Source organism: Citrus sinensis, chromosome 4, assembly GCF_022201045.2.
Source record: "Citrus sinensis cultivar Valencia sweet orange chromosome 4, DVS_A1.0, whole genome shotgun sequence".
Classification (NCBI taxonomy): Eukaryota; Viridiplantae; Streptophyta; class Magnoliopsida; order Sapindales; family Rutaceae; genus Citrus; species Citrus sinensis.
Genome location: NC_068559.1, coordinates 25,937,877 through 25,951,112, shown reverse-complemented (window position 1 = coordinate 25,951,112; position 13,236 = coordinate 25,937,877). Strand labels below are relative to the sequence as shown.

Below are 13,236 nucleotides of genomic sequence, written 5' to 3'. Positions count from 1 at the left end.
CGTTAAACATGGAACGTTTAAAATAAGTGCTAGTTTGGTCATGTTGTATTTTTTAAAAAATAAATACTATTAATTATATTGTAGAAATAATTTTTTTGGTAAAATTTGTTTTTAGAAGTATTATGAATTTTAAAAACAATCGAGTTTATTTGATAAATCTTTTTGTTAAACTACTGTAAAAATATAAATGATTGAATTAGACATAATATTGAATAAAATTTATTTACACATTCATAAATATATATATTATATTTTTTCTTTTTTTGGTTTAAACCACGAGGTGGTCATGAGTGGGCCCCAATTGTGGGAGGTACTTTTAAGCCCGTACCACAACTCAGACTAATCCCTGCTCGCACCGGGTCGGCCCATAAAGGGGTAAAGTGCTGGCCAAGGTGGTGACTCCATATGAGAGCAGGACTTGATCCCCTGACCTCTTTTAAGGAGTGAGAGTGACGAACCACTTACACCAACCAACTTTGGTTATATATATATATATTTTTTAATTTAATGTATATAATAATTAATAATAAAATAAATATTTTGTATTATTAATTTTATTTTTTATCTTTTATGTCAAGATAATTGGTAATAATAATATCTCTTTAAAGTTGATGATTTTATTTCATAATCAATAATGATAATGTTGGATTTTTATAATGTATATGAAGATATATATGAAATTGTATTAAATATAAAAGTGATTGTCAAAAACTACTATTTATTTACTTTTCAAAATCTGCTATAAAATGAGGTGATTTTATCGAAACTAATTCTGATAAAAATTTACCAAACACTAAACCAAACTTTTATTTTTTTTTTAAATCGCTTATAAACTTTCAAAATGTAATCCCAAAAAGACCCTAACTTTGTTTTGATTTTATCTGTTGGAGCATCCACCAAGGCACCAACTTCGGATAAACTAACAGTGCTCTTATTATAATCTTCTGAATCAATTATGCAATGCTTCTCCCCAAAAAAAAAAAAAAAAAATTGTAATGACTTTGGAAAAAAGTGTTAAGACACTTAACTAAAGAGTGGACCACGCTCTACTTTCATCATTGTCAAATTTCTTCTAATCAAAGAAAAAAAGGGTTAAAAAATCGGGTGCCTAAAGGCGCAATTAATTCACCATTCCGCTACATTTTTGTCAAGTGTATACCTAAACAAATTCTGAAAAATCAAACCACACGCTAAAAATTAATTGAAATGGTTGCATTCCTAGGTTAAGGTTAGTACCCAACACTCCCTCAAACTGAAAGCAACCATTCGATCCCATTTATTTGCATAACAATTTTAAGCAGTAATATTAGCTCATTTCTGTTCCCTACTCCATTCCGCAAATGTAAAACTGACTTTTTAGCTCTCAGGCTGTTAAGCCACAGGGTGGTCCATCACAATGGAACATGTGGTCCTGTAAACTTGGCTATTTACAGTCATCAATGATCAATGATAGTGGCTCTTTCCGGTCACACAAGAGGACTAGAGATTTGTCATTTGTCTGTGCATGCCCCGGTCCACACAGGAATTAAAAACTGTCGCCGTTACTATTACCGTTTATCATTACATGACAGCAACAATACGAGGATCGACAGGCACTGTAGTTAAAAAAACACAACCGGCATCACCACTCATGGTCTGGATCGTGGAAACAATCAGGTGGTCCACGTGTCAAGCCCCCATGAAATCAAGGCAATTGAATTGAATTAACAAAGCCACAAACGGAGGAGATGATGATGGTGATGCACAGCACAGAGTGTGTGTGCATTGTGTGACCGAAATTAAAGATGAGGATTGAGGAAGCTGTACAGATCGAACAGGTCATTCTATAATGCCGTGCGAAAGCTGGTGCACGTAACAGTAAAATGTCAAGAGGCCCAACTTTTTTAAAACAAAAATTAAAGCAAAATGCAAATCTTTCTTAAACGGACATTGAATGTGACAAAAAAAATAAAAAAAAAGGGGGACTGATGAGTGAATGAGAATGCAACAAGGGAAGGCCAGAAATTATATATGAAAGAGGCTGAAGCTGGTCATGAAGCGTTTAGGCTTTAGGCTCTGCAGCGCTGATGAACTACAACCTGGTGCACTGGTGTGGTACGGAGCAAGGTCAAAGCTTCTCCGGCCACCAGTGATGCCATGTCAGCGTTGAATCAATCATATGTGGCATGAGAGAGGTTTGATGTTATAGCTGTCAGCAATTTCACGTGGTCGTCTCTGCCTTTTAATTTCTCTCTCTCTGTTATAGTTCGTACATTGCAGTTTACGTAGACAAGCGGGCCACGGCGAACTGCCAATTGCTGCTACTCGAGTGATATTCATGGAAAGGAGATCGTTCGATTGACCTCACACTTACACCCTCTTTGGCTTTTTCCTTCCCTTTTTTTCCCACTTTCCTTCTTTCGTAGTTCTTTATCTGTTGATCATTATCATTTGCTTGGAATTGCTGCGTCTTCTTTCCAGTTTCATTCTTTAATTATTTCAAATATGAGAGCATTATCTCACAAATAAGATTTGCACACTGGCCGGGTATTATTATTCGACGTAAATTTTTCAATCCTTTTTTTATTTTTATTTTTTAATAAATTGAGAAAAAGCTACTCAAATATATATTCTCTTTTATTGCCATTATTAAAGCTGAGGTAAACAAACTCCCACTAATGCACATAAATTCATTTTTATAGTTACGAGAGAAGTATTTTTATGATACTGTGATTAAAATTACGACAGCAATATAATAATTAAACACAAATTATATAAATAAAATATAAAATTTGTAAATGAAACTAAAATAATTGAATTAATATACAAGTAGTAAATCAACATTAATTTTTTTTGAAAAACATATATTTAGAAATGAAACATAAGACTTGTAAATGGAAGATAAAACAAGTAAATTAATATAAAATTAATAAATTAATGTAGTACTAGTAAATAAAACAAAAACGTGCAAATAAAATATAAAACTAGTAAATCAACAATGATTGTAAAACAAAACATAAATTTTGAAAATGGAATATAAGAATTGTAAAAGGAAGGTAAAACAAGTAAATTAATAAAAAATAGTAAATTAGTATATTATTGGTAAACAATATAAAAACTTACAAACATAATATAAAATTAGTAAATTAGCATTAAATGTAAGATAAAACATAAATTTTGAAAATAAAATATAAGATCTGTAAATGAAAAGTAAAACAAGTAAAACTTATAAAAATAATATAAAACATATAAATCAATATTAAGTACAAAATAAAATATAAGTTTTGTAAATTACACCTAAAACTTTTGAACACAATAGAAAATAATTTTTTTTTTCTTTTTTGTAAAGCAAAATAAGTAAGTTAATATAAGAGTTGTTGAAAAAAAAAAACTAAAAAACATGTAAAATAAAAGTTAATATCATATTGATTACCTTATATATTTGATTTTGTATTAAAATTGAATAATGATTGTTTTGCATTTATATAATATATGTGATTTTTTATTAATGATAAAACTTATTCTCAAAATCGAATTTTAAAAAACTATTCTTTTAATGTTTTCAAAGCTGTCATAATTTGGTGTTATTTTACATTATTCTACACCTCCTTAACAGCAACCTAAAATGGTCTATAAGTAAGGAGCGAAGTTTAAAATTATACAAGTATGCATAAAACTCAAAATTAGGTATAATTTTATTGATATATAATACATGTGTCTAGTAATATAAGATTTTTTTTTTTATTTTGTTTTGACTAGATACACATCAAAATAAATAATTTTGCTTAATTAACTTGTGTAGCAAACAAATACTATTGTAGAAAATGAAAATTAAAAAGTTTATAAATGTCCTATAATGAATATAGAATTTATAGTTAAAACAATTAAATAAAATTTATTCCACTTGTTTTCAGTATAATTTCTTTGTTCCAATTGATGAGTGATTTTTTTTTCTATATTTAATTAAAGTAAATGAATAAATTATTTTTCACTAAAATTCTTTAGAAACTATGTTAATTGTTTTAATAATTAATAACCTATATTGATTGATTTATTTTATATTTGATTTACTAATCTTATGTGTAGTTTACAAAATTTATGTTTATTATAGTATTGATGCCGTAACTGTATAATCACGAAATTAATTATAGAATATTTCTATGAGGGATAAAACGAAATTGCTTCATACAAAAAATGCTGGTCGAACACCGCCCAAGGTTCTTAAATACATACTAAATAAAAGAAGGAGCGCATGAGAAATGGGTAATTTGCTCAAAATCTTACTTGTTTAAACAAATTTTTAATGATTTCTTCTTCCCAAATGGAGGCAAGAACTCATAGATCGAAATGAAAGGAGCTTGGAACTGAGTCAAGAATAATCTGAAATATTAACTCGCAAATGGAAAGTTCTCTTAAGAGAAATGATCACTTAATAATTCGATCAAAAGACTTAAAGACTGATAGGTCAAATTATAACAACGGCTCCTACGTGATTCAACTGTATAAAGTCGTCCATTAAATTTTTGTCACACAGACATGCGAATTGTTTGATGGCTTAATGATCAAACCGACATTTCAACGAGGGAAATCATTACAGGTTGTTGCTGGTATTAGTTACCATCGGTTAAAAGGTGGAGTTGAACCTACTTCCTAGGTTTTTGACTTTCTTTGAGGTCCAAGTTGCCAGGTTTCCTCTTGCATGTAAATTTTCTCAGATGCGATTTCAGAAGATCAGATACTACAACGATGATTGACACCTCTCTCTCTTCAAATACACGGTATAATGTATATAGCAAAATCAGCTCTCTCTGCCGATTTGCAAGTCGAAGTCAAACAGCTAGCTAGCCGTTTCCCTTGATTACATACAAATACAGAAAACAAGGTCAAAACGAAACTTTTATCCAGATATTACACAAATTAGCATCTAAAGTTAAGATATGACGTGGCGGCAGCACAGTTCACTTTCCCAAAAAAGCCAACGGAGCGCTCAGGAAAGCAAAGAGACTCTTAGGGGTAGACGACAGCAAAGGCATTGGCAATAGTAATTAAAAATATCAGTGAATGTGAAGCACACAGACTAGCAGTGTAGCCATACGCATGCCCACACACACAACGGATGATGGTGGCTTATTTTTTTTTTTCCCTTGGTCAATCCTTCATATTATATAATAAAAAAATAACATTACCAGAGGCAAAGATGCTTCAACGTTTCCAATGTATATAGTCTTAATTATTGGCTAAATAAAAAATCTTAACCCCAAAACTAGATAGTAATTTAATTATATAACTTTTTTAAAATGTACCAACACTAACACTTTTTCTATCTTTTTTGCTCTATTCCGAACTAGCAACCAGCACTACGACTTTTGAAACTAACCTGAAAAAGAAAACAAAAGAAAAGACAAAAAAAAAAAAAAAAACCAAAGAAGAAACGCTAGTAACTAAGAACAAAATAAAATACAACAAAAAGAGAGAGAAGTAAATGGAAGTGATAGCATTAGCAGCGGTCAGCTAGCTAAAAGCCTGAGAAAACAGGCTATATATAAAGAAAGGGCTCGGTGCTCAACGAGCACCCAGTGGTGAGATAGTGCTGCAGGGCACATTTAATTTATGCATATATGCACACACCCTTATCCGCATGTCCAAGAGATCGAGCCTCCTTCTCACTTAATTAGGCGCAAGAACCGCACAACTGCTACTATCTCTGTCATCGTCATCAACCACATCGCCGCCGTTCGTGCTACTACTGCTGCAGCTGCCGCCAATTAAGAGATGGGTTTGGTCAGCGTAGTCAGACTGAGAGTTATTGGCAGTATCTAGCGTATCTGAACCGTCTACGCTGTCATGATGGTCATCAAGATCAGTGACTACATTTGGATTAGCGAGTGAATGACCAATGACGTCGCCGATGACGGACATGCACTGCTTATTGTGATCGAGACCAAGTCCAACAATGGGTAGTGGCTCCGTCAGTTGCCTCCCGTCTCGAGGCGGCGAGAACACTACGGGCAAATAGTGGTCCATCTCGCTTGGGAACTTGGAGTTCTTGAAGTGCTCTTTCAAAGCTTCCAGCCCCTTCATCATCATTATTTCCGTTTTTACACGCCAACACAGCACATATTTTAGGAATTATAGGATATATAATTAATTACGAATAAAATAATTATGTAAAATAAAATTTAATTACTTGAACTCTTGCATAGGTAACTTCACATATTTTTCTGGAGTTGAAGACCTCCCAATTTTGAAGATGAAAGGCTTTGTACAGCCTCCAGGTTGCCTCCGGAGACGTCATGTTAACAAACCCATATCCCACGTTGCACTTGTTGCTTTTTTAAACAAAACCAAAAGAGTAAATAATATTATTGAATTTTACTGCATGTTCTTCCAGATTCTTTTAAATTTGCTTTAAGAAGGCAAACAAAACACAGAATTGAATAAAGGAGGAGCGGACCAGAAACAAAAGAGAACTGACGACCAGAAGTAAAAGAGAATCGAGTTACTTGAAATCAATGGGGAGATAGACGAAATCGTAAGAAGACAAGGGCTGGTCATCTCCTTCCGCTATCTGTTCGTTGCAGTGAATGCAGTGATTGTCCAACATGTTCAATAACAGTTTCTGGCTGCAACAACATATAAAATAATTAATCATAATTATACTATCTAGTAACAATTTAACAAAATAAAACAAATACAAAATTATAATTTTGATTTTGAGAGCCGAACCTGTATTTGTTAGGTATGTTCTTGACCATGACAGTGGTTCGGGAATCTCTGCAGTTAGACCCCGTCGTGGCATCTTCGCTGATTAGAAAACGAGCATCGAATTTCTTAGCGTGTTTTCCCTTCCATGGCCTACTCCTATTTCTAACTTGCTGCGACTTAGCAATAGAGACTATTGACTGATAGCTTTGGCTTTTCTTGGAACTTCTCCTGGTAGGATTAATATTAATATCCTCAATTGCATGCGCCAACGACAGAGAAGCCACCGAGGGTTCGATTGAACAAGTCACGTTCACATTATTAGGGTTCCCCTTGAAAGAATTCGAAGGTGATTTCTTTCTAAAATGTGGGGCTTGAGAGACCAAAGAGCGAGGACTGTAGGAAGGCGGGTCAGCAGACAATGGCGGAGGAGGACAATCTGAATTTCTTGTTTGATAAATAGTAGAGTAATTAAGGCTGCTGGCGCAAGATGATGAGTTGGCATAAAAGAACTTCTTGCTGTGGCCGCCGGGGCGGCTGAATTCGATGACAACGTGTTTTCCGTAAATTTCCTGCCCATTCATTTCTTTAAGAGCCTTAGCTGCATCCCTTACGTCATAAAACTCTATAAATCTTTGATGTTTCTTCAATGGTGTCTCTCTTAATTCCTTCACCGGACCTGTAAAAGAAGTATATTTCTGCGTTTCATCACCCAAAGAAACTTGTAACAGTTTAAAAGCTTCTGTAGCTGGTCAACGGCATTAATGAAAAGGCAGGAAAACGACCCACTGGGTTGGAACCAAATGGCTCAGGTCACAACAAACAATACACACCAAAAAATAGTGAAAGAAACTAAAAACCCAAGCCATGATAATAAAACATTCAGATCTTATGAAACTGACAGAAACTTCATAAAATCCCCAAACCAACTAATAATAATAATAATCATCATCATACGCTAAAACCCCGCTAAAACCCACAAAAAAAAAAAAAAAAACTTACCAAAAGCCTGGAAAATTTCTTTGAGAGTAGAAGAAGAAACCCCGGAATCTAAATTGAAGACGACTATAGTGCCCTGATTGTTCCCATCAGGAACAGCATTACACGTCGGAACAATGAACTGGGCCCAGACGGGCCTGCCAGCGACGAGCCCACGCGCCGGTGGAGGTAGTACTGGGGCATACGAGTTCATAATCATCAAGCTCTCCGCAACAACTTGATTATCATAACAACCAGTAGCTAAATTATTATTATTATTATCATTATTCATCAGCATCAACCCGCTACTGTAAGGATTCTTTAACCCGTAGCTTTGCTGTTGCAGTTGCATGTGCTGCTCTCGTATCTCCTTAAACGCCATTTCCGCGTGCCTCAGATCATAAAAGTGAACTGTCACGATTCCTTCCATAAGTCTCTCCATTTGAACCCCTCTCACCTCGCCGAAAACCTCTAAGTCCCTCCTCACAATCGTCTCGCTGACGTCACCCGGCACATAACTCAACACCAGCGTCCGCGTGGGCCCCGTGGACGGAGGCGGGAGAGGCACACCCAGTTGAGGGTGCGTGGGGTACTGAGCGTAACCCACGCCGCCAAACGGCACAACTTGGACGTCGTTGGAGGGATAGGGAGGCAGTGTGGGAGGAGAAGCGGCGCCGTACGGATAGTAAACTTGAGGCGGTCTAAAGAGTGTGGTTGGTCTGAACTCTTGCGCTCTCGGGTCTAGGTTTCCCTGAAACCGGCTAATACCGGTTTCTCCCATCGGTTAGTTGTTTTCCCGGCCGGGAAGCAAACGGCTGGCAGTGTTCTGTCAAATTCTCTTTCCTTGCCAAGCTTTTAATCTCTGTGAAAAATGTACAAAATGGTTTTCTTTTATTTTACATGCCAAAAGTTGCTAAAAATGTCCCCTGCCATCAAATAACTTTCGTGAAATTACTTTAGTACCCTTGTCATTTTTCCCCCTTTGGGAGGGGGATGTGGTCCGTACACGTGGCGGATGGGGTGAATGTTTTGAGGATGTTTGAAAAGAGAAGGGATGATAAGATGGGGGCGGGTGTAGGGGAATGCACGTACACGGTGAACGCACACACGAGAACAAAAGGCGCTTACTATGCAGAAACTGGAGAGTCATAATAACTGCCTGGTGCCTGCCACTTTTTCATATTGCTGTCTTGACTACTCATAAGCTTTGCTTTATATATTTTGACTTCCACGATTAGCCTTTTAAATTTACTTATTCTAGCCTAATAAAATTAATTCAAAATAAATAACTCAAAAAAAAAAATCAAATTTATTTCTCTTGGTTCATGGCTTCATGCAAACGTGATGGTGCTTGTCGGAAATATTTGAGAAAAAAACAACTGAAATTGGAACGTGAAACCGTAATCCCTTCTCTATATCTGAAGCACAAGGCTAGATACTAGATCGTGTCACAAACTTTAAATCAAAATTTATTACAGCTCAAGTTGTTTTGGACCGAGTGCTAATTTGGTAATAATATATTTTTTTAAAAAAAATGTTATTAATTGTATTATGGAAATAATAATTGTGAAAAAATTAATTAAGTATTTTTATAAATTTTATTTTTAAGAGTGATGTGTATTTTAAAATCAATTATATGTATTTAATAAATCTTATTATTAAATTGTTATACGAATACAAATAACTAAGACATAACATCAAGTGAATTTTACTTCAACATATATATTTAATATTCTTATTATGTATATATAGTAATTGATAATTAAAAGATAATATTTTACTTTATTAATTCTGTTATGTCAAATCAATTCATAAAAAAAAAAAGAAGAAGAAGAAAAAAAACAAAAACCACTTCTATAACACCAATTTGCTATAATCAAAATTTAATTTATGAGATGGTCCTTTAGAAACACACATACACACATAAGTATATTGATAAAGTTCACATTAAATTTTATTGAATATTTATAAATTAAAGAATAGCGTAATGAAACACATACTAACCCAAGTGGTGATCGTGCAGGAATGATATTTGCAATATTAGAGAAGTTTTGATTGAATGGAAAATAGGAAGAAGAAGGATTTGGTGTTAAAGAGCATGCGCGAAGAAAAATAAAATAAAATAAAATAATGATCATATAAAATATGTAGTGATATATGTGGAATTGCATTAAATACAAATTTGTTATCAAAATCAGATTTCGAAAAATTATTAGTCCCTTATTTTTCAAAAGTAGTTGAAAGGTTGGTGATGCTGTCAAAAGTAATTTTAACAAAAAAAATTATCGAACATTAAAATTAATTTTAAACTTTTTAAAATTATTTTTGAGTCTCCCAACAATCAAATGGGATCTTAATAATATACGTAAGTTGGTAAATTGAATTACCAAAATTAGTCCAGGTATAATGGGGGTTAACATTAATTTCTCCATCATATGCTAATAGAACAGTAGCTGTGTGTTACAAAACAAGTCGGTATAATCTGCCAAAATTTTAAGGTAATTGACTGTGCAAAATCTACAAATGGGAAATGTTCTGTTTGTTAAGATGCAAAACAACTGGAGTAAAGACATAAAAGCACACGATGTGCTGGTGTTTTTGAGTTGGGTGTTAATAAAAATTGTATCAAAAAGATGATAAAATGAGCTGATAATCTTGAATCATAATGGCCATGGAAAACGACTATCCTTTTTCTTTTTGTACCTTTGCCATTGATTAAAATGTCAGTGTTACCTGCGCTGTACTGGTTGCTGTGCTTTTTACTTACTGGCTTCGTTTAAAGAAGGGATACTACTGAAAAGCAACTTTTTTTTTTTAGCTAATGTCGATAAATTTACGCTTCTATATGTAATATACATGTGAAATGAACCGTAAGTCGTAACTAAGACCATTATTTTAGTGACAAATATCCATTCGACATGAATTAATTAATAGAGGCTGCTGATTGCTGAGCTGAAAAGATCGTAGAGGAGCAGATGAGCAGATGGGTGTTTCCATTAAAGAAATAAATGCTGCGTTGGATGTGGATAAAAAACGCAAGAATTGAAATGACATGCGGCCCATCAAAATTCAATCGCATTTAACCTCCAAAATCTTTCCCAATATCCGCTCTTCGATGAATGAATGAATGAATCCTGCAAACAAATAGCTTTCGCTTGCTTGCTAGCTGCTGCTCTGTTATTACGAGTAAGAGGAAGGAAATGGATCAAACTAACTAATATAATAAAATTATAAACAAAGCGAGTTGGGAGAGCAGAGCGAAGCAGAAGCACACGTGCGCCGGAGATTCTAGTGGCAGGACGCAGGGCCAACGCGAGATTTCCGATGCTCCGCCAAAATCGAAGTTCATTCATTTTAATATAACCAAATTCCACATCCTGCTTTACTTTGCATGCACCATTGTCTCCCCCTCCCACTTCCCTTAATTTCCTGTCGCTAATTCATATAATATATTCACGCTACTTTCTCAAACGATTATAACATTCAAGTATGTTTATTTGGATACTACCATCAAAAGTCTTACTCGGGCATAAAGCAAAAATTTATAATATATGGTAACATTGACAAAGAAGGTATACATTTATTTGTTCCTCCGTGCTTTCATTTTTCTCAGACATAATTAATTTCATTGCATCAAACGTTCATTCTCACGGCACAGATCACACAGCCTGCGCATGTAAGGTATCAAATAACTATTTAAGCAGAAGCTTCTTGCTGCTGCCTCATATCGACTCTACTGAAATTATTCCTTACATGTGATTTTGTATAAACAAGCTAGCGAGATCAGCATGCAGTACCCGCAGGTGATTTTTTTTTTTTTTGGAAGTCTGTTATACACGGATATTACTGACATTACATCAGACATTACAATTAATATTTACAATCATACTAATATATAACTGGGACCACCGCCATATATTAACACACTGAAGTACATACCAAGATATTTTAAACCCTCTCTAATATTCGAGAAGTGCCTACTCCACTCATATTTCGTAAGGGAGTGACTGTCTCCACTCAATTATGGTAATAATTGAAGGAGTACTGAAATTAACTCCCATAAAACTCTTATGGAAGCTCGAACCCTTACACTTAACATTGTAAGTGCAATGCTTCTCTCATTGAACCAAAGGCTTATTGGTAGTACCCACAGTGATTGAATGAAGTAAAAATCGATCATCGACTCTGCTCCGAAGGTTTTTTTTTATACATTACACCAAATTTTCATTACATTTTTCAAATTACTTACTCCATGTCTCAAACATTCGATTCTTGCCCCAAACTTTTTGTCACATATTTTAAATATTAGAAATGTGATCCATAACTTAAAGGAGTATACAATGAAAAATTTGGTAGGATGATTGATAGAGCGGATACTTGTAGTTTTTCCCTATTATTCGTAAGCAATAGAAGCTTTGATACTTTATTCGTTCACATTGTTTGATGGACCTAATAATTTAAGTAGTAGCTTCCTAGGTTCTATGGCCGTGTTCCCCATTTCCTCCACATAAATTCATGGGCCACAAACGCCACCTTTCTTCTGTAGAGGCGATTGCGACACAGCCACAGTCCCACACACCTACCCTTTTTTATGGAGATTAAAAGTAAGTAAAAGGGATGTAATCCCTCTCCCCTCAGTCCCCACCTAACCCTTTTTTAAGGAGATCTTACTCCATTAAGTTCCCCACCCACCCACACAAAAACATTCCATTTGTTGAACTAGCCGACCTTTCCAGTAATTTTCTTTTAACAATTAGGATAAGGACTTGCACCAGCATAATAAAAATGCAGTCAGTTTGTATCCTGTCATTGAGAGACACGATTTACATGCCGTCCAACACGACCATAATTCGATTGGCCTATGAAGGGCGTGTTCAAGAAACAGCCTTTTAACTCAAACAGAGTGGTCCATGAGAGCGAGACCATCCTCCTTTGCTCCCCCTTATTACCAGGAATGTTGCGGCCTAAAAAGGCCCTGTAGACCACCACGCTAGTGGAATACTGTTTGCGTTGGCATGCGTTTGTCCTGTCACCGCGACGAATCAATTCCCAGTTTTTGAACATGTGTTCAAGGAACGGTTTATAAGCATTTTCTTAATTTGGTCCTGATGATGCAGAAATGTAAAAAGATTGATGGAGTCGAGAAATAAGGTTTTTGAATAACGAAAATTTTATTAAAAAAGTTTGAACGAAAAAAAATTAAGATTTTGGGTCGTTTTTATACTGACCTTGCATATCACGAATTTATCAAAATAGATCAATTTAAAATATTATTTATAACAAAATACTCTTAATCTAATTAATGAAAACAAAACAAATAACATTCAAATTCGATATCTACAAAAATAAAAATCTTTAAAATAATAAAAAAATGACTTAAAACCAAAAAATAATCAAGAAAAAAGCAACATTTCTTGCTTGACGGGACAAAATGACTTAGGTGATTTTTGGGTTTGATTCATATCGTCGCAATATTCGAACGATATATTATATACGCAAAACGGACACCCGTAGGTCAAGTTATGACCTCCATAATGTACCCTTGTCATCCTACACAACCATCCAACATCTGGTCTT

The 13,236-nt window shown here is 34.5% G+C and overlaps 1 protein-coding gene across 1 annotated transcript; it reads right to left on the bottom strand.

The window, feature by feature from the left end:
• Positions 1–5,243: 5,243 nt before the first annotated feature.
• Positions 5,244–8,578, bottom strand: LOC102620653 (protein terminal ear1). Its single transcript, XM_015531975.3, has 5 exons — positions 7,684–8,578; positions 6,706–7,360; positions 6,483–6,602; positions 6,167–6,308; positions 5,244–6,054 (listed from the first exon to the last, which is right to left on the bottom strand). Exons 1-5 carry the CDS (start codon positions 8,438–8,440, stop codon positions 5,647–5,649), a joined length of 2,082 nt encoding a protein of 693 aa, XP_015387461.1. The 5' UTR covers positions 8,441–8,578; the 3' UTR covers positions 5,244–5,646.
• Between the last annotated feature and the right edge of the window lie 4,658 nt (positions 8,579–13,236).